Source organism: Schistocerca serialis, chromosome 9 (assembly GCF_023864345.2).
Source record: "Schistocerca serialis cubense isolate TAMUIC-IGC-003099 chromosome 9, iqSchSeri2.2, whole genome shotgun sequence".
NCBI classification, from domain to species: Eukaryota; Metazoa; Arthropoda; class Insecta; order Orthoptera; family Acrididae; genus Schistocerca; species Schistocerca serialis.
Window position 1 is genome coordinate 426,578,311 of NC_064646.1, and position 25,804 is coordinate 426,604,114.

The 25,804-nt window shown below is 39.2% G+C and overlaps 1 protein-coding gene across 1 annotated transcript in view; it reads left to right on the top strand.

Moving 5' to 3' along the window:
- LOC126419759 (uncharacterized) overlaps nt 1–25,804 on the top strand; it is a 316,376-nt gene that overhangs the window by 132,942 nt on the left and 157,630 nt on the right. The window contains exons 4-5 of the mRNA XM_050086933.1: nt 7,321–7,490; nt 21,623–21,783. Of these exons, the coding sequence (XP_049942890.1) occupies nt 7,321–7,490; nt 21,623–21,783 (331 nt within the window). The remainder of the gene's footprint in view (nt 1–7,320; nt 7,491–21,622; nt 21,784–25,804) is intronic.

The following is a 25,804-nucleotide window of genomic DNA, read 5'->3' on the forward strand; positions in this document are numbered from 1 at the left end:
GTGTGAGTTGCAATTGTGTGTGTGTGTGTGTGTGTGTGTCTGTTGCTGATGAAGGCCTTAATGCCTGCAAACTTTAATTTTGAGAGTCTTTTTGTTGTGCCTGTCTGTGACTCAGCATCTCCACTATATGGTTAGTAACAACTTTTCTTCTCACAGTTCGAGCATCTGTGAACTGTGCCATCTTGTGGACAAGTGTTTCTATTTCATTTTGTGTTACAGAGCATATTCATTCTTGCAGCAATTCTGGATATCTTGGGTTTGACCATGTCATATATCAGTCTTCTGTTTGAGAGCTGCAACTTTTTATGCAGTCATCTGAGTGAACTGGCACCAAGCACAATGGATTGTGCCTTTAGGCAGAGAGTACTGACTGTGGGTAAGAGTTGCCCCTGCAGCTTACCCCTAGTCTTACATATGTACTGGCTCCACATAAGATGGCAATCCAGCATCATGCTTAGGCACTTTCCAGTCCTAGATCAGGTTCCAGATCTTTTGGTGTCCTCCTCATGACGATTATTCTTTGGCTCTTGGCAGCATTTCTTATCGGCCTCCATTTGGTGGCCCATGTGTGTGCACCTCTCAAGTTTGTTGTAGTCTCTGCTCAGCAATGTAGCACTCACTCTCTGTGTAAACTGAGTGGAGTCACCTATTTACTGCCCTAACTATCCATGTACAGCCTTTAGAGCATCAGCAACGTAGAGGCTGTACAGCAAGAGGCTGGGAATAGAGCACTGTGGCATTCGAGCTCCTCATGTAGTATTGTATTTATGTGCTATCCCCAACACACACATGGAAGATTCTGTTTCAGAGGCAGAACTGCAAAAGGCAGATGTGTGATGCTGGAACCAACCATTACAACAATTACTGTAGCTATTGGTTGTTTGTCCAAGCGACCTGTGATTCACAGATTTGAACACCTTGGATACATTTGAGAGAATCATCCCAAGGTACTCATGATGATTCATGGTTGCCATCATCTGCTCCACCAATTGTAGCATTTGGCATGTTGTGCATCTCCAGGACATGAGTTGGTCACCTGGCAGTATGTCTTCTGTGAGATGCTGTAGCAATTTCCTGGGATAGATTCCCTTGAACACTTCAAGAGGACTGTGAGGAGACTGGCTGGTTAGTAACTGTGCACCAGTTGAGGATCCTTGCCACTCTTAAGAAATGTAACCACTCCCATACATTTCTAGATATCAGTTATAATGGGAACACAGGATGCTGTTGAAGATTTTCAGTTAGATTCAAATAACATCTATTGGCTGTTATTTCAACAGCACACTATTCAACTGATCTTGGCCTACTTTCTTGGTGTTGTGCTGACAGAGCTTCTGCTCAGCATATTATTTATAGATGGTTGTGCTGACATCGTTGTCTGCTTGAACTTAAAAAAGTCAGTACAGGCACTGTTCCTTCTGGAAAATATGGTCCCCATGTGCAGGGTTACTACTTTACATGTGGCTCCCTTACATTGTCACAGCCTTGACTGCACAGCCTGTCACAGCAAAATCTTTATAAACCTCCAGGCCCTGCTGCTGTCAGTTCTGTGCATGGCATTCATGCCATCACAGCTCTGAGGTGATGCTTATTGACTCCTACCTTGATGTAGTAGCTTCTCTGTTGCCAGAAACCTGATGTGTTGCCATTTGAAAAAAACATGTAGTTCTTCATTGTGATCATATTAAATATCTGTGGTGTCTGTTGCAAGGGAAGTTTATTGGCCTCTGCTGCACCCCTGGAGTGCCAGTCCTTGTTCTTGATCACATGAAGTCTGTGCAGTGGCAATTGCAAGGGAAGTATCATGGCTGCTGCAGTGCCCTTGGGGTATTAGTTTCGATTGTTTCAAGTACTAAATGAGTAAAAGTGAAGTAATACCCCCTCAGCACCTACAGTATCCATGACCAGGTGTCATACAGAAAGTATTGTTGAAGACAGTGTCATATTTCTCTCGAATGATGCCTTGCAGCTGTGACAATTGATTGGTGAGACTGCATCATGGATGTCAGCACGTAAGACCACCAGGAGATGATCTGACATAATGGTCCAATGCATCAAAATAATGATGGAGTGATCCACTTCCTTTGGAAAGGTAGTGTCCAAGGTGTAAGAATTGCAACAGTTGTCTGGGTAGATAGTGGGGTCATGTGGTCCCAGAACTATCACATAATGTATGCAAGTCACTTGGAGTGGATGAGAGCACAAATGTTGACTTGATGTTGAAGTTCCCTGCAATGAAGAGCTTCCACCAAATGGAAAGCAACAAGGGCTGGCACTGGGTTCTGCCTGTGAAGGATGGCTGTGAAGGATGCCTGTGAAGGATGGAGTGAAAAGTTGGGAAGTCTAGGCAATTCATATCCACTGCAGAGAAAAATGTCACGTGGCAACACATTTGAAACCACCACTGCTGCCTCTCTATAAGACTCAAGCATCTGCATTTGTTGTCACTCAATATCCAAAGTCTGCTAAATGCCCCTACTAAGTATGTAGACCCAATCTTTGTTCAGATTGTTACAATTTAATGTAGTTTTTACCACATCTTTTGTAATAATATCCCAATCTGAAGACTTGCAGTTTGAACTTCAGTATGTGATGTTCCTGTTCAAGAAAAGTGGAAACGGAAGGTTGATATCACTAAGATTAGATTCAATAGTAACAATGTTAATCAAAATTATGGTTACATATTTAATGTAAGACAAGCAAAAACAAGGGTGAATGTTTGTCACTTATGTGAAGGTAGAACTGGCACTTAAAAAAGATGGTGCTGGCCCCTCTTCCACCATGATCTCATTTGGTGCTGCTGCAGACTGCTCTGCCTGAAGATAGTAAGTTCAGCTTCCCATGCATGCATCACTTCAGCCTTCCTCTAGGAGGGTGTAGATACTCTGACTCATCCATAAAAACAGAACACAGTAACAACCCTGGCATTCAGCTGATTTACTTGTGAAAAAAATATTGTTCAAAAAAACTTTTTTGCATCCACAAAAGCTTCATACTGCATACTTAGTATCCCAAGTTATAATACATATTTTAACAAGAAATTTTGTGCAGGTCAAAGTATAGTCAACAAAGATCATTGTACAATGAGATTCAATGCAAATAGTTGCAGTGAAGATCAAACAATGGAAAATCCGGAATGGAAAATAAGAATATTACGAAAAGGATACTTGCTACTCACAATATAACAGAGATGCTGAGTCGCAGATAGACACCACAAAAAGACTGTCAGAAAGTGAGCTTTCAGGCAATAAGGCCTTCTTTGTAATTTTAGACAACATAAACACATATGAACACACACACACACACACACACACACACACACACACACACACACAAACACAAACACAACTCACAACTCACACACACATGACAAGTCTCTGGCAGATGAAGCCAGACTGTGAGCACGCACTGTGTGTGTGTGTGTGTGTGTGTGTGTGTGTGTGTGTGTGTGTGTGTTGTGTTGTGTGTGTGTGTGTGTGTGTGTGTGTGTGTGTATGTCTAATTTCGAAGAAGGCCTTGTTGGCTGAAAGTTCCCTTTCTGACAGTCTTCTTGTTGTGGCTATCTGCAGCTCACCATCTCTGCTATATGATTAGTTTCAGCAAAGGGGAATATATCATTTGTAATTAGGAATGCTGCTCTTTATTGCAGTGGGATCACCTCAAAAGAGGTATCTCATCAACACTCGGCAGGTAACAAAATTATTGTAACATAATGGTGTTTTCTGTGGATACAAGTAGCATGTACCCTTATAACGATGCTATATTCTTGAACATTACTTAAACTAACTTAACTTGGCCTGGAGATCATTTTATGGATGAAAACAACAGTTTCCAACTTCACAAAATTTACTGACAACTGAGCTGCATACTTATCACGTTAACAAAGCACTGATTGACATACTTCACTGATCTCTTTGACTGACAAAACAACAACTCAACAACTAACCCCCAAAAACTGACCTGCTGGCAGCATCGCTGCTTTGCTTTATATAGAATTTTAACAATAAATTACAAAAAAATCCGTTATTAAATTTGTAGAATTTCAATGTTACAATTAAAATTTACAAAACGTAAAGAAACTGATGTTACAGCTGAATAAGGTAAAAATTTACAATATTAATTGATGTAATTTTTACTGTATCATCACTAGTTTTAAATATGAAAATCGATCTGTACTTTAATTATAATAATGTCTCTTGTATTATTTTAGTTATGTAATTAATTACAGTTTGGATTTGGATACTAACATTCAATGACATTACAAATGTTGTGCTTTATCTGACTGCATATAAGAAAGTTACAAATAAGGCCTCAAATTCGGAAAAGTTGGAAAATTGTGTGATGTAAACAATTGGAGAGTTAATTAGAAATGTAATTACAAAGAATATTAATTACAGAGGAGAACATAAAAGTAGATAACAAATGAAAACACATCACTTGGTAATAACTTTTAAACCGTTTCTTAAGGTAAAGATGTTTTCTGTGTTTACTCATTATTCAATTCTAATTATGATAATTAGAGGTGCCAGCCATTTATGCCAACATTCCCATGGCCTTTTTACATTTGTTACTAAATATCTGTTAATTAAACTTCTCAACTAGGTTTTTGATTTTTAACCTGTACATAAGTTTGTTAATGACAACAATCCACTGACAATTATGATAATATACGTTTTTCCAGAACTTTCTATATGCTTTCACAATGAATACCAAGTGTTTTAACAAACTGGACAGAATGATATATATAAATACACACATACAAGACCTTAGGAAGCACTAAATTAGATAATTATCCAGATGCATATAAAAAAAGGTGTATCGGACATTCCATTAGAGTCTTGGGGAAGGCTGTATCGTTATACCATCATAGTGCATGAAATTTACATCACCTGAGATGGAGAAGTGGTTCATACATTTATTGCACTTTTATCAATGTCTTATACTGAAATCCATATCTTTCACTGCCTCTCCTTAAGTTGTGACAGAAGATATTATTGATGTGATCATCCTATCAGATTATCATATTATACATAATTTTTCATTTGTTATCTGATTGCAAAGGTTTGTACTAATGTTGGAATTAGAATTTAGATTGTACTTCCTTTCATTACATATTCACAGCAATATAAAAAGAACACTACACTTCACAGGCGTTCATTGTATTAATCCACACTACATAATTACTCTTTCCTATGGATTACATGGGAAGAAGACAACAATAAATTATGCATACTAACAGTTTACTATGGAAATAGAGTGGCATTCCGAGAATGCTCCCAAAGCTCCTTATTGGATATCCCATTGCCCCCAACACATGTTTCAAACATCTCCTATCCACTTGGCCCACTGATAGCCAAATTTGCTGCTCCTAGATGGCAGGTCATTCCTATAAAATAATAAGTGATTCTCTGTGGTACAATGTTCATAAAAGATATTCAGGTTAATACAAAAAAGAAGTCATCAATACCTAAGTGTCATCTTTGCCATGATGTGCAAAGATGTGCAGATGTGCAAAGACATGAGTGTTGCAGTGGCAGTAAATGCATCAGCTGGCAGGGCAGTTGCTGTAGGCAGTGGAGAAGAGGAGTTACCAGATGCAACACAGCAACGCATATGGCTAGTGCAGCTGCTGAGGCAGTCAAGGAGACCTGTGATAAAGACAATGTCCATATGTTGATAACATTGGCAGACAAAGTTCATGCAACATTCTACAGTCACATGTAGCAAACACAACTGTTGTCACAGATGGTTGCACACAGCAACAGACCACAGCAATACAGAAGGGCCAGCACATGGATATTACTTAGCAACTATATGAGCTTACAGAGCAATCTGATGTGCTGTAGAGGAGGATGTCAGTGTTATTGCAAAACAAGAGCAACTTACCTTGGTGAGGAACAAGCAACAACAGAGCTGCCAGGGCAGATTCGATGGTGTCACTGATGGATCAGCAGCAGAGCAATAAGATGCATAAAACTATGCAAACAGCCAAATGGCAACAGCAGCTAGCTGTAGGTGTGGCAGCCATTAAAAAGCAACAGGAATACCTTCAGCAAATAAGTGAGTACAGGAAGGAAACTGGCATGGTAAGTAACTTGTCAAGATTACCTGCCCCTTCAAACACTTTCCACATTAAAGACAAGACATTTGGATGCTACTACCCATTTGATTCAGCATCAGGTGCACTGTCAGCCAGAGATGGAAAAACTGCAGCCACAACCTCACAAATGCATCTCATGGCAGTGAATAAGTCACTAATAATGACATACAGAAAGTGTGAAATGGGGTTAGATTTAAGCTTCGAGCAGAGTTACTGATGAACCTTTGTAGTAGTGGAGGTGGCAGAGTCCATACAAGATGTCAGTTTTCTGTGTCAGATAAGAATAAAGGAAATATCAGTGCTGCACAAATGAGGAAGGATGGAGTATTCATCACAGATATGCCAGGATGTGAAAAAAATCAGACCATGAGTTACACACACAGTTTTGTGATGACTGGTGAAAGTGTCAGCAGCATGGTGCATATGCAAAAGGTGTTACATGATGCACTGCGCCACATTTATACAACTTCAGGTCAATGCCAATGGGCATCACCATTGAACATGGTAAAAAGAAAGATGGTGGCTGGAGACTGTGGCAACTGTCATGTGGTAAATGCTTGCACAGTGCCAGACCACTACCCAGCACCTAACACTAGGGATTTTACTAGTGTTCTAGCAGGAGTGACAATATTTAATGTAACTCACTGCAAGAACAAATACCATCAGATTCCAGTTATGGGAAAGGATATATGACAGACAGCAATAACAACACCATTCAGTTTGTTTGAGTACATGCAAATGCTGTTTAGCTTGAAGAATTTGATGCAGATGTGGCTGCAGTTTACTGATTAGGTGCAAATGGACTGCAGTGTTTTTTCATATATTTTGATGATATATTGGTGTACCCAAACTTGGTGTTGCAAGAAGAGTACCTGAGCACTGTTTCAGACAGCATCAACAACTGTAGAGAAAATAGTCCCTATCACCTCCCCATCAGACTGAACAGTGCAAGTTGGCTTTCATTCTCTGGAACAGAACCAGTTGATAGTTCCTTTAGTTCTTAAATTTTGTTATTGTTCCTAGACTTTATTTTGTGTCTCTTTATACAGTTCATGCCTAAGATTGGTAATAAAATTTATATCAATCCTGAAGCATGGTAATAATTTGGATACAACATATGAATAGTCAGGGTGTCTATAATTTCTTTAAATTATGCCCTCATTTTAACAGTGTGCTGTTTACTTAACGTAAATAGTGATTATAATCTCCTGGTTTTACAGCTGACAGCAGCCTTCCAGCCACCACATCTCTTAATTCTTTCATTCGGGATCATGCCAGTCTTAAAGGAACAAAGTATATGTGCTATGAGGGAGGCTGTGGTGCTTGTATTGTCATGATCACTGCTCTTCACCCTGTCACAAAGAAAAAACAGTCTTTTGCAGTTAATTCGGTAAGCTTTAGTCAGTGTTCAAAAAGGATTGTGTTTTCTATTCTCTTGAAAATAATACAGAAAACTCCTATTTTTTTCCCTATGCATGTGACTGATGGCAATTTATGAGTTTTCTGCATTATTAAAAAATATTATTTTTTAACCTGTAACAAGATAACTGTCAAATTTGGAGATTTAGTGCTTCCATATGCCAATGTTTGCTTACAAATATTAGTTGTAAAAGTCAGATGCTCAGGATAACAATATACTAGGAAAAAGTGCATCTACTGATAAATTGCTCAGACAGGAAGAACCATGGAACTGTTGGAAACACCAAATGTGAAAATATGCACTTAAACCTGATCACTTGTAACTAAAAAAAATTAGTTAATTGTAAAGAAAGGCACAGAATGAAGATCAGAAATGTAGATTAGATAAAATAAGTAAAAGTCTCTTAGATCTTATTGTTAGACAGGAACAGGTAAAGCAAGCTGCTGAAGTAAAGAAAGTGAGAACGGGAATGATAACCTAAATACCTTTAGTGAGATGGAGACAACTAAATTTTGAGAGCCAAGTACTTGAAAGGGAGCACAATACATGTTTGTAGACAGGAAATGTACTAAAACAGAGAATGGTTCTGATATGTCTTATTTGTCAGTAGAATGTGTTTCACATTCAAGTAAATACTACTTGTCTCTCTCTCTTATAATATGCACATACATGTTAACACACAAAAATGTAAAAGAAAAATGTGGAAAAGCAGTCATCTAAAACTAACTGATGTGTAGCACATAGACACTTGTAACAGCACAGAGACTTAACTATCTTTCAAGGCTTTGCTAGGTGGTATGCTGATTCAAATCCTGGTGGTGTAAAATTTTTACTGCCAATATTTCACGAGCAAGAGGAGGATAAGTGGTGGTTTCTTGTCAACAGTATGTGTGCCAATGTTCTGGATTAAATTCCAAACCTCTCCACAGTGTCTCATGAAGTGAGGGCATGTGCTACTGTTGATGGTGACCCATGTGCTGGATGGGGATGTTAGGCTTAGGGGCTCCTTCGTACTATTTGAAAGGCTATGTGATGGCACTGACCTTCGCCCTCTCCCTTTCCCTCTCCCTTCCTTCATAGATGACAACATAAATCCAAAATTATGGTGTATATGCACTCATCAGTCATCCATTACAGTTAATTTACAAAAACAATTGCAGAGATACAAAGACATAAAACTGGAAAATAAACAGAAACTAAATGAAAGAAAAATACATCAAGATAGGCACAGCACAAGGATTGACACATGAGGTACAATAGTAAATTCATAGAAGCATAAAATATGTGATCTAAAACTTTGCATAATTGACCTGAACAGGCTTTAGACATTTGTTTGAAATTCTATCTGCTTCTAAAGAGCCTTTGATTTTTAAGGAGGCAGCAGTTGTCTTTACTTCATTTCCAGTAATGGAGTATACACTTACCCCACTTTCAGGGTTGAGAAAATTGTTTCAGAATTAATTATGCACTTTATAAGGAGCCATTGTAGCATATTTATGGAGCCATTGTAGCATATTTATGGAGCAGCAATGAATATTTTAGCAATTATCTCTTGGTTTCTAACATGTTTATGATCAATATTTAAAACAATGTCATTCTTTTTACTGGCACAATTGGACTCTGCCTCACTCTTTGTATCTCAGATTGCTCTGATTTTATTACACCATTGGTTGATTTTGGAGCTAAAATATGAACCTTTTGATTGTTGATTATTTTACTTAATATTCAACACTTTTTGCAATGATTTAAATGGGTAGGGTTACTTGGATTTTCTAATGTAAGGTAAAATACTCATTTTTCTTTACAGGACATTTTTATCACCTTTGGAATCCGAACAAATTGTATTTGGTACTGATATCTCTTTCACAATAGATGGTCACAATTTTTCAGTGGAGCAAATAATCATATTTTCAATAGTAGTACTCTGACCATCATGGTCAATGAGACCACTTAATATTTCACTAATAATGATACTGCCAACTTTCTCTTAGTTGACAAAAATGTTATTTAATAGAGTGCTTGAATTTGGAGTTAACCTGGTATCAAAATTGGCTAGTGGGATTGTTCTGTGATGCATTACGTGTTACTTCATCAAGTGGACCCTCATGTTTTTAGTGCTCCTGGCATACTTATTTCAATACTACACAGATTTGCAATGTGACAAGAGAGCGGCTGTAAACTGAAGTCAGAGATGGGTCACCTATTTTACCTGATGGCAAGTGTGGTGTGCATTTTAAAAGTTTATGTATTTTCTGAATGTCAGGTTATACTTTTCACATTTGAGATTTTAATGTGGTGGAATGGCTGAGTCATTCAATTCTAGTTTAGTGATCTTCCAGCATTTGTAACTGTTATAGTTTCAGTCCGGCCTGTTGACATCTGTCAGTTTTGTCTAAAGTCTTGAGAACCAACCAACTTCAAGTTTTTATTGTGTGGGTGAGCAAGTGCATGTGTGTGCATTTTGTGAAAACCTTTTTAATAGTTTGAGTGGAAACCTGCTGTGTATAATCACTTTAACAACACTAATCTTTAAATGTTTCTGTGAGGTGATAAAGACAGAGATCTAGAGCACCACAAATTCCCTTCCATCATTGTCAAATTTCTGAACTCAAAAACACTTGGTAATTACTCCATTACCATTGCAGGAATAAAGTTTAACAATGAAGTCAGTTCATGAAAGAGTTCATAAATCTGAAGTTAGTTGAGCTACAAATTGGATGAAAATAACTATTAAAGTGCAGAATACAATAAGAAATATGAATGGCTACCTCAGGAAAGAGTATCTACCCTAATTTTGCATTCTGTTTAACAGTTCTACATGAGCACATTTATAATTTATTTAAGATCTACTGAGATTTTCCCAAGTGCAAAACATCTCACCATGTTATACTTGCACATATTATATGTAAAATCACTCATGTACAGATCATTAAGATAAGATTAGTTTAATTACTGCATGCTCGAAGGCATTTATACAATCATTCCTTCTCCACTACATACATGAATGGGATGAGAGGAAGCCCTAATAACTGGTACAATGGAATATACCCTCTGCTGTGCACTTCACAGTGGTTTGCAGAGTATAAATGTAGATATAGATGTAGAAGACTGTGTGACATATTATCTCATGTACTGACTGGTACATATCAACTATTTAGGCTAAGATCTAGTCTGACTGTAAAGGTTCCAATCTATGCTGAAGACAGAAGGATACAATAAATTATAGATACAGAATGTGTACTTTATGTTGAAGTAAAGATATTAGTCAGAGCCATGTAGTAACCAGCATAAGTAGTACAAAAAGAATAGAGTGCTGCTCTACCTCTCACCTTATAGTGAAAACGATAAGCCACTGACAGGCACAACAAAAAGACTGCTAAATGAATAAGCTTTTGGCCAGAAAGCCTTTCCCTGAAGAAGGCAGCACACACACATACACACACACACACACACACACACACACACACACACACACACACACACACACACACACACACACACATGAAAATGCAACTCACAAAATGCAACCAATGCTTTTCATGATATTGTCAATATTCTATCTTGCAATGGATTCTCTTGCTTTGAACTGCCCACACTTACAGCTAATGTATCAGTATAAATTTAAACGGGAAACACTTTTTATTGTTGTCAAGCTCTATACTCCACAAGCCATCAAACAGCCATTGAAGGGCCTACAATAACATGCTGTTCCTGATGTTGTAACACCTTTCCCCTAAGACAAAAGATTTTCAGTATTTCATATATTGTAGGAAAAAACAAAATTGAGGTCAGTAAAGCAGAATATAAAGCACTGGCATTATAAACAGCCACCCTTATTGATACTGAATATTTTAAAATGGATGTTGTAAGTTACAATGTTCTTCCAGTCTGCTTCCATTGCACTTGCAGACCCTTAAAGGCAGAGAGAAAGAACAGAAGAATCTTGACAAAGTAGTTGCTTTCCATGTGTAAACAAATTAAATCCCATAAATACCAATCTGAGGAGATCGCCACTAGTCATAAAAGGCTGTTAGCACACTTGACTAAAGTAACCTGCAGTGGGTATTTCTGGCAGTTAATGTATAATTTGGCTCATTCCTCATTCTCAAAGGCTCTCCTTCATCATCAAATTTGTGAAACACAGTGAGTGAGTGAATGAATAAATGGTCTCATAGTGGCCATGACTGTGAGCAATTGGGTGTCTGTGTGATTCTATGTTTGAGAGTGCACATTTATATTAGACAAAGACTGGTAATTCAAAAGCTAGTAAAGGCCCTGTGTTGTTACATGTGTCTCTTTCTCACATGAATAAAGTTCCCAAGAAACAACTGCGGCTGAAATGATGACATGTTGATATATGAGGTTTGTTCAATAAGTAATGCCCCAAATTTTTTTTCTCAGAATACATTTATTGTTAAGAGTGAGAATTTGGTGACAATATACATCAACATCTCTTGTCCGTGTCCTATTTTTCTATTTAGTCTCCATCACATTCTGTGGCTGTATGCCAACTTATGGAAGAGCATGTATTCCCTGCTGGTAAAAGCTCTTGTCCTGTAGGCGCAGCTGTGTTTTCACTGCATGACTGATACTCTCATCATCTTCAAAGTGTGTTCCCTGTAGAGAATCTTTAAGAAGCTCAAAGCAATGGAAGTCCAAGGATGCGAGGTCTGGACTAGGTTGGATGAGGCAGTGATATCCAACTCAACTTGTTCCAGGGTTCTCAGACTTGTGTGTGGACATGCATTCTCGTGTTGGAGCAAGATTTCTGCTGGATTCTTGTCCAATCGAACAGGTCAGAAATGGTTCTTGAGTTTATTCAGAGTCTTCACGTATGCCTCTGAATTGATGGTTGACCCTATTGGCATCACATCCATGAGAGTGACACCATCACAATCCCAGAAGAATGCCACCATGACTTTTCCAGCAGAGGGGGTTGTCCTGAATTTCTTCTTTTGTGGTGAATGAGGATGATGCCATTCCATGGACTGTCTTTTTGTTTCTGGCACAAAGTGGTGTACCCAGCTTTCATACCCCATAATGATCCATGACAGAAAGGCCTTTCATTGGTCACAAAATGCTCCAACAATTCAGTTGAAATGGCCCTTTTTTTAATCTTGTGGTCTTCTGTGAGCATTCATGGAACCCATCATGAGCACCTCTTTAAATATCTGAGAGTCTCGATCATTGCAGATGCACTTCGAATGCTGACTGACACTTGTAGAAATAATTGTTGAGTTGTGATCCACCAGTCAGCATAAATAATGGCATCTACAGGATTTAGCATGTCTAGAGCAGTGGCTGTGACTTATCATGGCAGTGGCTTATCATGGAGCTTTGTTTCTGCATTTCTTAAGGCTGTAACTTTCTTTACCCATTGCCCAAATCTCCTCCTATCAACTGCAGCATCACCATACACTGCACACAAACATTTATGGATGTTCACCACCATTTCTTTTTCTGCACAAAAGAATTCAATAACAGCACACTGCTTGTAACATTAGTCATATGTAGATGCCATTTTGACACTGCACTATGGCTCTGCCATCTGCCAGAATGGTTCAAAACTTCACTGGTGCACAGACCAAACATCAAATGTGAAGCACCAACAAGGACATTTGGCTATGTATATTAATGACTTTTTTTAAAAAATGTAGGGCATTACGTATTGAATGACCCTCATAATTGACAAGATCATGGATGCACCACAGACAGACATCAGTTACAAATATATGTCCCCTATTATAGGAACCATTATGAAACACTGACTCAGAATGTTTCAAGAACCAGCTTTAAATGATAACTCTACAAATATACTCCAACTCCCTATATAATGCTCACGTAGGGATTGCGTGGACACAACATTAATTACAGCACACACAGAGGCATTCAAGCAATCATTCTTTCTGCACTCCATACTGATACATGAATGGAATGGAAAGAAACCCTAATAACTGGTGCAACAGGTGTAGATGTAGATGTAGATTCTTCTTGGACGTGTATATGTACAGCAGTAACAGCAGTCTCCATAAATTATGGTAATCAAATTACATCTGATTCCAGGCTCATTTTGCTCTACTTAATATTTTCAAAGATTATTGAATAAAATTATACTAACCAAATTTTCAAGCAGAATTTCTTAACTACTTCTCAGCTTGGGTTCCATAAAGAATGGTATTCAAAAGCAGTCATATATGATGTACTGACAAGAGGTTGGTCCAATAAGACATAATGAAACCTACCCTGAAATTATTTACACAGGAAGAAGACAAAGAAAGAAACAAACTGCCAAAATTTTAAGCATTTTGTAAAAAATGTGGAAGTTACACTTTTTGGTGTGCAAAGAACAGCTTACAACAGTGGTTTGTACAGCCTTGCTTGCCTGGCATGTGACTCAGCAAATCAGTCATGCAGCGCCATGTAATGGAGTTATACAGAGTTCACAGACACCAATTTTAAGGACCTAAAGCCTGGTTTTCAAAGGAGTGAATGGAAGAAAACACATGTGAACGAACACTTGGAGAAAATTCACTATCACTCACTTGTATATTAATAGAATCATTTATACTATTAGTTTTTAGTTTTTGGAGCTAATATCCAGCATACAGGATACAACTCTATCCTGTTAGAGCCACACTGCAAAACTTTGCTATTCAGAGAGGATTATTTTGCATGGTGAGGGCATTGTTCTTGATGGGTTATGCACAATGACACAGTGTCTCAGTTTGTATGGAACCATGACATGCATGGATATCAAGCACTTTGCATGGAATTGCATTTCCATCTCTCCTTAGCACAGGTCCAAAATTTTCCTCGTATGTTGGCTGCCATTTTTCCTGGCTTCTCATTACCATTGAGGGGAAATTTAGAAACAGAACACTAATTACTGACATTGAGCATCATCTCAAGAGGGGACATGGCTAGCGTATCCACTATGTGTGTAAGTCTAACGGTCATATTCTTTTTTTTTTCCCTAGAACAAAAGTGGTCTAGTGGCAAAGCACGTGCTTCATGATCCAGAGAATGTGGGATCAAATCCCATTCAAACCACAATTTTTTCAGGATGATTTTTAACCAAACATTCACTTCTCACAGATGGAGTGGCCATGTAAGTTCAGATTACATGTTAAATTGCAGGACTCCATTTTCTGATTAGGTAACTGGGCAAGGTTAGGGACACATAACTAGCTGCAGTGGCATCCAGTTCAAAGACCTGCAAGAGGCCTACCAGGTACACCAGACAGAATTCTCTTTTGCTCATGCTTGTTAACTTCTTCGCTCTGGTGAAAACCTGGCTTAAACTGTATTTCGGTACTGGTTTGGATTACCATGGTCGACGGTTTAACATCTGCGTGTGCTTGTATGCTGAATAAGAGAAGTAGACTTGTCTCAGCTTGATGGAATACTTTACTTATGAAACCCTGCAGTCGGAACAGACAATATTAGACTGCAACTGATAACTCGTGCGAATGCGTGAGAAAAGTTCAGTACGGTTAATTATTCCGTATCTGACACACTTGGATTTACGCTTTCACCACGGAGTAGAATGTGGAAACAGAAATCAACAATCAAAGAATAAAACGCAGAACAAATGTTGCTTGTGTATAGCGTCTCTGGTATCCAGCAGAAAAGTTTTGCAGCACTGTACTTTCAAACACCCAAGCATGTCACGGTGCTGGACAATGACAGAAGATGCCACATCAGCCCCCATGGTGGAAGCAGAGCGTCATTCCAAATAGCGTGCTGGAAAATTGACATGTCGTCCATATCTTGAGGTGCATGGTGGTGGGTCAATGGTTGCCCCCCGGCTGCGTTGGTGACAACGTTGACGGAGTGATTGCTGAGTGAGGCGGAAGTTGTGGTAGGTCAGTCATCGTTGCTTCCAGAAAGACGTACGCTGGTTTCACATGGTCAATGGAGACTGCAGTCAGTTTCCCATTGATCAAGATGTCCAAGGTCTTGCTTCCTCTGGTTATGCCACGGTGTGGGCTGGAACATAGTGGTTGGAGCGAGGGTTTAATACCTTCTGTTTGTAACATGACATGTGTGCAGGATGATAGGTCATGATGGACAAACATGGCAGAAGTCCCATGTCAGTGATGTTGCTGCGGATGGAGGCGAGCCACATGTTGTCACAGTTGGTGGAGAAATTCTGGCTGGTCACCCATAGGGTTTGGCAGAGCGTCGGTAGCCACGAATTCTCCTGGCAGGCATAATGCTTCGTCATAAACCAATTTGGCTGAAGAAGCATCCAGGTCTGGCTTCAATGTGCTTCGGAGTCCAAGTAATACCACAGGAAGTGCTTTGGTCCATGTGGTGTCATGACACATTAGAGCAGCTTTTAGGGTACAGTGCCATCGCTCTATTAAACCATTGCTGGCAGGGTGATAGCTCGTCATCCGGTGGTGAAGTGTGCCACAAAATTTTGTCAACTCTTGAAACAAATCTGACTCTAATTGTTGTCCCCTGTCCGTCGTAATGTGCAGCGTGCAACCAAAATGTGACACCCAGTGTGTGATTAAGGTGAATGTGATAGTTTCTGCCGTAACATTGTCCACTGGTGCAACTTCTGGCCATTGAGTGTACTGATCAATCACTGTAAGTACGTAACGATGACCATTGGATGATGACAGTGGGTCAACAATGTCAAGGTGGACATGTGTAAATCATGCTGTCATGATTGGAAAGCTTCCTACTGGTGAGTGGACTTTGGGGTTTATCTTGCTACGCTGGCATTTCAAGCAGCATCTCGCCCATTTGCGACAGTCCGTTTGCATTCCAAGCTACACGTAACACACTGTAACTAAGTGTGTTGTAGCTCGGATTCCTGGGTGACATAAGTTGTGCAGCGAATGGGAAGCATCCTTCCGAAATTCCAGAGGTAGGAAGGGTCTCAGCTTCGATGTGGACATGTCACAATATAGCTTTATGTCGCTTCCAGGAATGTCTACCAGCTTCAGGTCCAGCACTGGTTCACCATTTGACAAAATCACTTGTAATTCCTCATCAGCTTGCTGTGCTGCAGCGAGGTTGGCGTAATCGATCGTATTGGCAATGCTGCTGACTCTGGACAAACAATCGGCCACTACATTGTTGATCCCATACACATGACGTATATCAGTGGTAAACTGAGAAATAAACAAGAGCTGGTTGTGTTCTCTGGGGGAACAGTTCATGTTGTTCTGACGGAATGCATATCTTAGTGGCTTGTGATCCGTAAAGATAACAAAGTCACATGCTTCTAGTTGCGGTATGAAGTACTTGTCAGATTCGTAAATGGCCAGAAGTTCTCTGTCATATGTGCTTCAAAGTCTTTGTGAGGTTGTCAACTTGTGTGAAAAAAATGCGAGTGGCTGCTACATGTCACTACATTGTTGCTGCAACACAGCGCTGACTGCGGTCTGGCTAGCGTCGACTACCAGTGCTAACGTGGCAGTAGGAACTGGATGTGCCAGCAGGGCTGCGTTGGTGATGCTTTTCTTGGCCACTTCAAATGCGGCAGTCATTTCGTGAGTCCAAGTTATGGGTGCATTACCCTTGGCTTTCGGACCAGTTAGTGCTGCGACTAAATGTTCCTGTAGCTCAGCAGAGTGTGGCAAATGGCGGTGGTAAAAATTTAACATTCCGAGGAAACACTGTAGTTCCATGGCTGTAGTGGGTCTCAGAATGTGCAAAATGGCTTCCACCTTCTCAGGTAGTGGTAGAGATCCTGCCGCAGAAATTCTATGTTTGAGAAAGTCTACTTCAGGTTGACCAAAGACACATTTTGAGGTATTGAGCATGATTTCGTAGTGTTCCAATCACTTTAATACTTCGATTAGATGGTGGCAATGTTCCTCAGGTGACATCTAAAAAACGAAAATGTCATCCAAGTATGCAAACGCAAAGGGTAAACCCTGTAGTACAGAATCTATGAAGTGTTGCCATGTCTGTGCGGCATCCCTCAGTCCAAAAGTCATGAACATGCTCTCGAATAAATCAAAAGGAGTGATGGTGGCTGTCTTTGGAATGTCAAGTTCGGCTACATGTATCTGCGTGTAGGCCTTTGCACAATCTAACACAGTGAACACTACTGAACCACTCAATGTGTAATTGTAATCACACAACAAGGGTATGGGATAACGATTGAGTATTATCCAGGCATTCAGGGCTCTATAATCGCAGCACGGTCTCCATGCACCCTCCTTCTTTGGCACTAGATGTAATGGTGAGGACCAAGGGCTGTTGTAAGGCCAGATTACATCTTTGTGCAACGTACACTCAAATTCTGCCTTTGCTATTTTGAGACGATCTGGGGCTAAACATTGCGGCCTACAAGATGTAGGGGGTCCTTTAGTAGTCTCAATATAATGGACGGTATCATGTCTTACCTCCTTAGGTGCACCGGGTGGTCGCATCAGGGCTGGAAATCCTAGCAGCAGCTTCACGTACTCGCCATCCACTACCTGAATTACCTTGGCAGTATGGACAGTGGCATCTCGATGAAATCTGGAAGTTGTCAGGCCGGTGGTGTTGTTAACCAGATGAAAGTTCCTTATGTCAGGCAGCAGGTTGTAATGGGCGAGGAAGTTGGCTCTGATGACTGATTTGGCGACGTCTGCAACGGTGAAGTCCCACGCAAAAGCATGCCGCAAACCAAGGTCAAGTTCCAAGCACATCGTGCCATACGTCATATCCGGGAGTTATTAGCAGCAGCGAGACAAATGGGCATAGACGGTCGCTTCTGATGTAGCATGGTTCGAGGAAAGATTGAGAAATCAGAACCCGTGTCTACTAAGTACTTCTAGGTGGAACGTCGGTCACTCACAAGCAGGCGCCTGGGTGTCGGACAGCAACTGGAGGGGGCGCTCACTTCTGATCGCTGCTGCCGTTTGGGTAGGCACAGGGTGTTGTACACTTACGTGCTTGCTTGCCAAACTTGTGATGGTAGAAACAGACTGTTTGTTCTGTCCCTGTCATAGTCGAGACTGTCGATGATCGGCTGCATGAGTGACGACGAAATTGATGTCGGCACCTGTTGTCCGTGACACGGTGGTGTAACAGCTCACTGATTTGCCATGATAATAAGTCCACTTTGTTGGCGAGAACATCATAATCTGTGCATGAGACAGTTGTCGGCATGCAGATGCACACCTCAGTGGTGGAGCTAACTATTGACGGCGTCATTGCCTCTTGGATCTTATCATCTAAATCGGCCACTGCATCTAAAGACGTGTCAGTCTGTGACACCAGGATTGCCTTCACTGGTGGTGGTAACCAGCTGCTCCAGATCATGTGCAGTAAGATGTCTGGGACTGTACCTGTGTCTACTTTACTCCGCAGATGATGTAGATACTGTGAAGTTTTCTTATCACCGATGTCCTCTTGGGTAAGCACCTGCCGGATTTGTTCTTCTTGCGAAGCGGACACACGCCGAATGAGTTCTGCTTTCAATTGGTCATAGCTGTTCGTTCCCAGTGGGTTAATTATGATGTCTTGAACCTCAATGGAGTACTGTTGATCATGGCGTCAACTGTGATACGCGCGTAGGAAAAATTTGCTTCGACTTGCGCAAACCACAGAGATGGATTGTGCAGCCAGAAGGGAGGTAGTCGCACCACTAGACGCACCACAGAAGTATTTGTCAGCTCTGGTGGATTTGCCATCTCAATTTCTTGCAAGAACTTCTCGTAAATTCAGCGTGCATGCAGGAGATCATGTCGGGGTCACCACATTGTCGGTACCGGTTTGAATTACCACGATCGACGGTTTAACATCTGCGTGTGCTTGTAGGCTGAATGAGAGAAGTAGGCTTGTCTCAGCTTGATGGAATAATTTACTTACAAAACCCTGTTGTTGGAACAGACAATATTACACTACAACCAATAACTCATGTGAATGCGTGAGAAAAGTTCAGTACGGTAAATTATTCCATATCCGACACACTTGGATTCACGCTTTCACCACAGAGTAGAATGTGGAAACAGAAATCAGCAATCAAAGAATAAAACACAGAACAAATGTTGCTTGTGTATAGCATCTCTGGCGTCCAGTGGGAAAGTTCCGCAGCACTGTACTTTCAAACACCCGAGCATGTCACGGCACTGGACGATGACAGAAGACGCCACACTGTACATACATTTTTTGAATAACTGCATATCAACAGTTCAATTTTTGCACATGTAATTCCGATAAAAATTGCTACCAGAGAAAATAAAATCATAGCAGTTTTTGATGTCACAGATGACTTTGCAGAGTATAAATGTAGTTGTGGATGTAGAAGAATGTGTGACAGAGTACCTCAAGTACTGACTAGAACATATCAACTATTTAGGCTAAGATCTAGTACTGACTGGACAGGGTCCAATTTATGCTGTTATGCTGAGGACAGAAGGATACAACAAATTACAGATACAGAATGTGTACTTTATGTTGAAGTAAAGATATTAGTCAGAGCCATGTAGTAAAAGTAGTATGAAAATGATGGACTGCTGCTCTACCTCTCACCTTATAGTGAAAATGATGAGTCACTGACAGGCACAGCAAAAAGACTGCTAAATGAATACGCTTTTGGCCAGATAGCTTCTCCTAAAGAAGGCAACACACACACACACACACACATGGAACTCTCAAAATGCAGCTTTCACACTTATGACTATTGTCTCTGGATGCCGAGGGCAGTAAACCTGCCCTTGGCAGCCAGAAACAGTGGTCATGTGTGTGAGAGTTGCATTTGTGTGAATATGAATGTGTGTGCGCATGCATATGTGAAAGTTTACTCATTTAGCCTGTCTGTGACTCAATGTTTCCACTATATGGTGAGTAGCAACCAATCTTTTTCATGATATTGTCATCATTCCATCTTGGATTCTCTTGCACTGAACTGCCCACACTTACAGTTAATGTATCAGTGTAAATTTAAGAGGGAAACACTTCTTATTGTTGTCAAGATCTTTATTCCAAAAGCCATGAACCAGCCATTGAAGGACCTACAATAACATGCTGGTCCTGATGTTGTAACACCTTTCCTCTAAGACTAAAGGTTTTCAATATTTCATTGTATTGCAGGGAAAAACAAAATGGAGGCCAGTAAAGCAGAATATAAAGCACTGGCATTATAAATAGCAGCCATAATTGTTACTGAATATTTTAAAATGGAAGTTGTAGGTTTCAAAGTTCCTCCAGTCTGTTTCCATTGTTCTTGCAGCACCCAAGAAAGACAGAGAGAAAGGACAGAAGAATGCACAAATTACAGGAACCTAAGATTACTGTTCCACTAATAAACCTAAAATGAGAAAGAGGTATCAGAAATAATGTTGTCTGATAATTTTCTGAAAAATGCTTTCCACTGTCAAAATAATTCTTTAATTAGAGGTTGAATTGCACTGATAGTTCCAGGTGGACTCCATGTTACATCTATTGATTTTTTCCTCATCCTCCACAAAAACAGAGGTGTCGTTATGTCCAGACCATGAATCCAACAAAGCAATGAATTAGTTTTTGCAGCTGGTAGGAATACATACAAAATGAAATGTTGAAAATTGTTCTTTTGCATTTTTCCTGATTTTCATATAACGATTACGAGATTTTTGCAACTAAACAGTCCATTTTTTTAATTTTTGGTCTTAATTTGCCTTATGGTTCTTGAAGACAGATATACAGCTGCAGAAACAGTAAACCGCTCATACTTACCTCTGGCATTATCGCATATGAATGTGTCTTTGCGTTTACTGATTCCATCAGTGACGAAAACATGTATGCTTGACTCCTGTTAGTGTCTCCATTTGTTATTTACATTTACTTTTTAAAAGTTAACTAGTGTCCTTAATAGTGATTATTAAAAATATACAGTCTCCTGATTTTAAACATTTGTGTTGTTGGGTTATGATTATCACAGATTTCACTACTATATGTTGTCTTCATTCTTTGATTATTGGGTTCCTTTATTATTATTATTATTTATAGAAAAAATGAACATGGATAAATTACAAAAGTTGAGTGTCTCACCCCATATTGTCATACAGTCAGTTAATAAATTATATGATATTATAATGTGATCTTGGAAAGTTTACTTTGTTAACAAGAAACAAAAACCCCATAAACATTTTTCAATCAATTTTCAGTGCCTGTTCCCAGTATTTGCATGCCATGGATGTGAAATAACAACTGTTGAAGGAATAGGCAATCAGAAGATTGGGCACCACAAAGTACAGAAGACTCTAGCTGCTTTCAGTGGTACTCAGTGTGGCTACTGCTCTCCTGGAATGGTGATGAATATGTATAGGTGAGGATGAATGTTATAAAAGATACAAAGATAAAATGTTGCTCATGTAACATGTTTAATGGATAATATACATGCAAGGAGTGTAATGAAATATTGGCTAATATTAGTCAGTTATTATTAGTAGAAAATATTCCATTGGAACTAAAAGTTTACACAAATTAACATGGTACTTTTAATTATATCAACAGAAACACACAAAACTGAGATAAGAATATGACATATGGAAATCAGTTTTTTAGTTATATTTGCAACAAATGGAGTGCCTGAAAATTGTTACAGGAATTATCACAGCCATCAGTATCATGAGTATTGCTTTCACCTACCTGTGTCCAGTGTTGCTAATACATAGCTCTCCAGTGGTGGCTGGCTTGCAGGTAACTTGTTGAGGCATGTGACACCATTGTGCCCATTGGATGGGGGCAGTAAGCCCAGCTATCCACTTGTGCTATTCAAGAGAGCAAGCCATGTGCTCATACCAGGTTTCACTCTCACCCTTCTCTCATCATACAACCCACACATAGCACCACATTACACACAGTCATTACAGTCATCAATACTCAACAGATATACTTAAGATACAAATTTCATACACCATATCAAAAGGGGTCATTGTGCCTGAAAGAAGAATACCATGTCCCATTAGGATGCTGAACCTATCCCTCAGAGTCTCCCACCCAACAATGCCATATAACTATTGCTTTCTTTTGCTCTCAGCAGCATTAATAGAGCTGACCAACAGATTATTAACAAAGGATATTTCATTGTACCATCATTAAATATCCTGTCACATCTGGAGATGCTTTCAGTGATGGCAGCAAAATGGAAACATCCCACCTTACCAAAATTATTAAATAAATCAAAAGTATGAACATCATTGCAGATTACAACTTAAAATTGGGATCCTTGCCATTTGGGGACAATGGTATTACTACCTGAGCTTCCAGGCATGACTCATAATATGCTCTTATAGATTCAGTTCTGGAAGTATTTATCTTCCTACTTTCCAAACATCACAGATGCTCATCTGCATATCTTCTAAAAGGAATATTCCCAGAGCAAGGGGTGTCATGCAGAAAAGGCTGAGTAAAAGAGATCTTTTGCTCCACAGTGGAATGTGTGCTGTAGTGAAAATTGCTGATCTTATAACTGTGTGACAGATTATGACTCAAACCTGAAACATTGCTTGTGCAATGTTCTCATTGACTGCTCTATCTGGGTATGACTCTCAACTCAGCATTGCACCTTAATTTTTGATGTTACTGCTCTGCAAGATGGAAAGCTAGCAAAGTGGAACAGATGGACTTGCTCTGCTAACACTCATAACATAAACACTATTTTTTTTATTGTCTATATACCATAGTGATCAGAAATGCCAAAATTATTTTAAAAGATGTATTTCTGCAGTTATTGTTATTTAAAGTATGACATAACTTACATTTGGTCTGATACCATGGTAGTGACATTTTGTATAAACATATTTTGTTTGAAGAAATATTTATTAATTGAGATTTAAGCAGTGGAAAATCTGAGATGGAGGCCTCGTTCTCTCAAAATTTCAACCTTACAGATAAATGTCTGTTGCAGGATGAATATGCCTGTAAAGTAAGGTACAAGGATCATTCAGTAAGTAATGCAACACATTTTTTTCTGAAAGCAGGATGTATTTTACTCAGGTTTAATGTCAGTTCAACACAGTGGTCTTATGCCACCTTACTGGTAGAACCTGTATGCCTGCACCTACCACTCTGCTGGTTGAGACTGGAGCCAATGTCTTGCTGCCTCAGTAACCTCCCCATCATCCAGTTGAACAGTGAGATGTTTGACTGTGATCCATTGATCACCTCAAACAAGAGTATCCACATGTTCCAGTATTGCAGGAGCCACAGCAGTGTGTGGCCAGCTGGAAAACGGGAGATCAGACAGGTTTTGGCAACCTCGTTGCGATGATGACAGATGCCTCGCTCGATGACTCATCGTGCATTTGTTCACTACCAGGACTCTGTAGACATATGAATATTCGTGATGCTCTGGTTTTCTGTTAAAAGAAACTCAGTGACAGCTCTCTACATGGAACGCAGCTCCATTATAGGTATCATTTTAATGGCTACATGCAGTGCTGTCACCTTTTAGTACCTCATTGGTCCACAGAATATTCCACAATGTCCCACAACAAATTCTGAATTTTTACAACCAAAATTGGCTGTAGTCCACACATTTTTGCTTATTTGCTCTCCATATTGTGTTGTGGAATTATCTCCAGGAACAGTACACCTAAACTAAATAAATTGTTTATTCAGCCGAAGTAAGCAGTAAGAACATTGTGTAAAATAGATAGCTGTATATTTGCAGAAGCCATTTTATAGATCTCTGGAGTCTTATAGTCATTTGCAAATCATTTTATTTGGTAATGGTTTTTGTTGTTGTTAGTAAAAAAGAATCTCAATGGAACTGTAATGTACACAATCACAATAAAGACATAACAATAATTTTTGTTTAAAGTTTGCCTCCTTGTTGAGGGTTCATAATGGATTTATATAGGTCTACTCTGGTGCAAAGACATTCAGAAAGCTCTCATCAAACAGAAAGCAAGAAATTAGAAGGTATCAAAATATCTAGATTTAAGAGCTGAAAAGTTATGTTAGCTGTGTGGCTAGTAGATTTGTCATTGTAAAGCTGAATGAAAATACCAGTGTAATCAAATAAATAGTAAGTTACCAATAAGAGATAAACAACAGCTGTTTGGTATAACTGGAAAGACAGGAGTTCTTTCTTTCTAATTTACATTCAGCTGGCATAAGAGTGAATAACACAAGCAGTAAATTGATGATTTATACTTAATAAAGTATACAGATTTATTTGCTACAGTTTTCTTGTTTCTTGTCAATTATACCAGGATTCATTCATATCTTTGATGATTTCACATGATGTGATTTACATAACATGATAAACAAGTGTATGAATTCTTGTAAAACACACACACACACACACACACACACACACACACATACACACACACACACACACATACACGTCCAAGAAGGACTTTCTGTTCAGAAACTTAAAATGTTTAGCAGTCTTTTCTTTGTGCCTGTCTGCAATTCAGTGCCCCCTCTATGTGGCAAGTAGCATTCTTTTCTTATCATAATATTATATTGGATTTATGATATTTCTTTGGACTGCACTTCCAATGGCAAATGTCAGTGTTTTATTAGGGATGGAGATTAGTAGCAGTAGTAGTAGAAGCTTTATTTATCCATGATCTCTTTTTACAAGGATGTAGGATTGGAAGTTTCAAACACTGTAATTCCTTGAATCAGAGTGATTTTCATGTCTGTCTCATTTATTGTAATGCTACAAGTTGGATGTTGATATTGTCTGATGCATATGTTAGCTGCTTCATTTTGCTAATCTTGGGAAGTGCATCGAACTTTGAAGAGTGACTACAGTATCTGTATTTTGGGCAGGGAGATTTGAAAATGTCTGATACATTATCATATGATGCTCTAATGTCACCATAATCTGGCAACAGATATAATCTAGTGCATTTACTAGAGTGTGAGATATTTTCTGTATTTTCAGATGTTTCTATCATGCCTGTAAGTTTAGGGTAAAGTAAAGGTGAATATGAGTTGACCTAAGTGTCACAACTAAAGTAATGATCCCTTGAGGTTTGCCTGTAGATTTTTTTTGGCCTCCTTTCAGTTTCTTTGTATGCCAATCATCCAACAGTGAATATTGGGCTACTCAATCCATCAATTTTTATAAAAGTGTACTTGATTGGTATTTTATCATTTTGTAGTTAATTTGTAGAAAATTTCCTAAGTGTAACTATAAATAGGCTTGGTAAATGATGATAAAATAAGTCTCACTCATTCATCACTAAGCACTCAGCTGCAAAGAGTAACTGTTAGCTGCCACCAGTCCGTCAGTAAGAAAATGTAAATGACTAATGTTAAAAACAACCATGTAGAGCTACACTGGAGCACCAAAGAAATTGACATAGGTATGCGTATTCAATCAC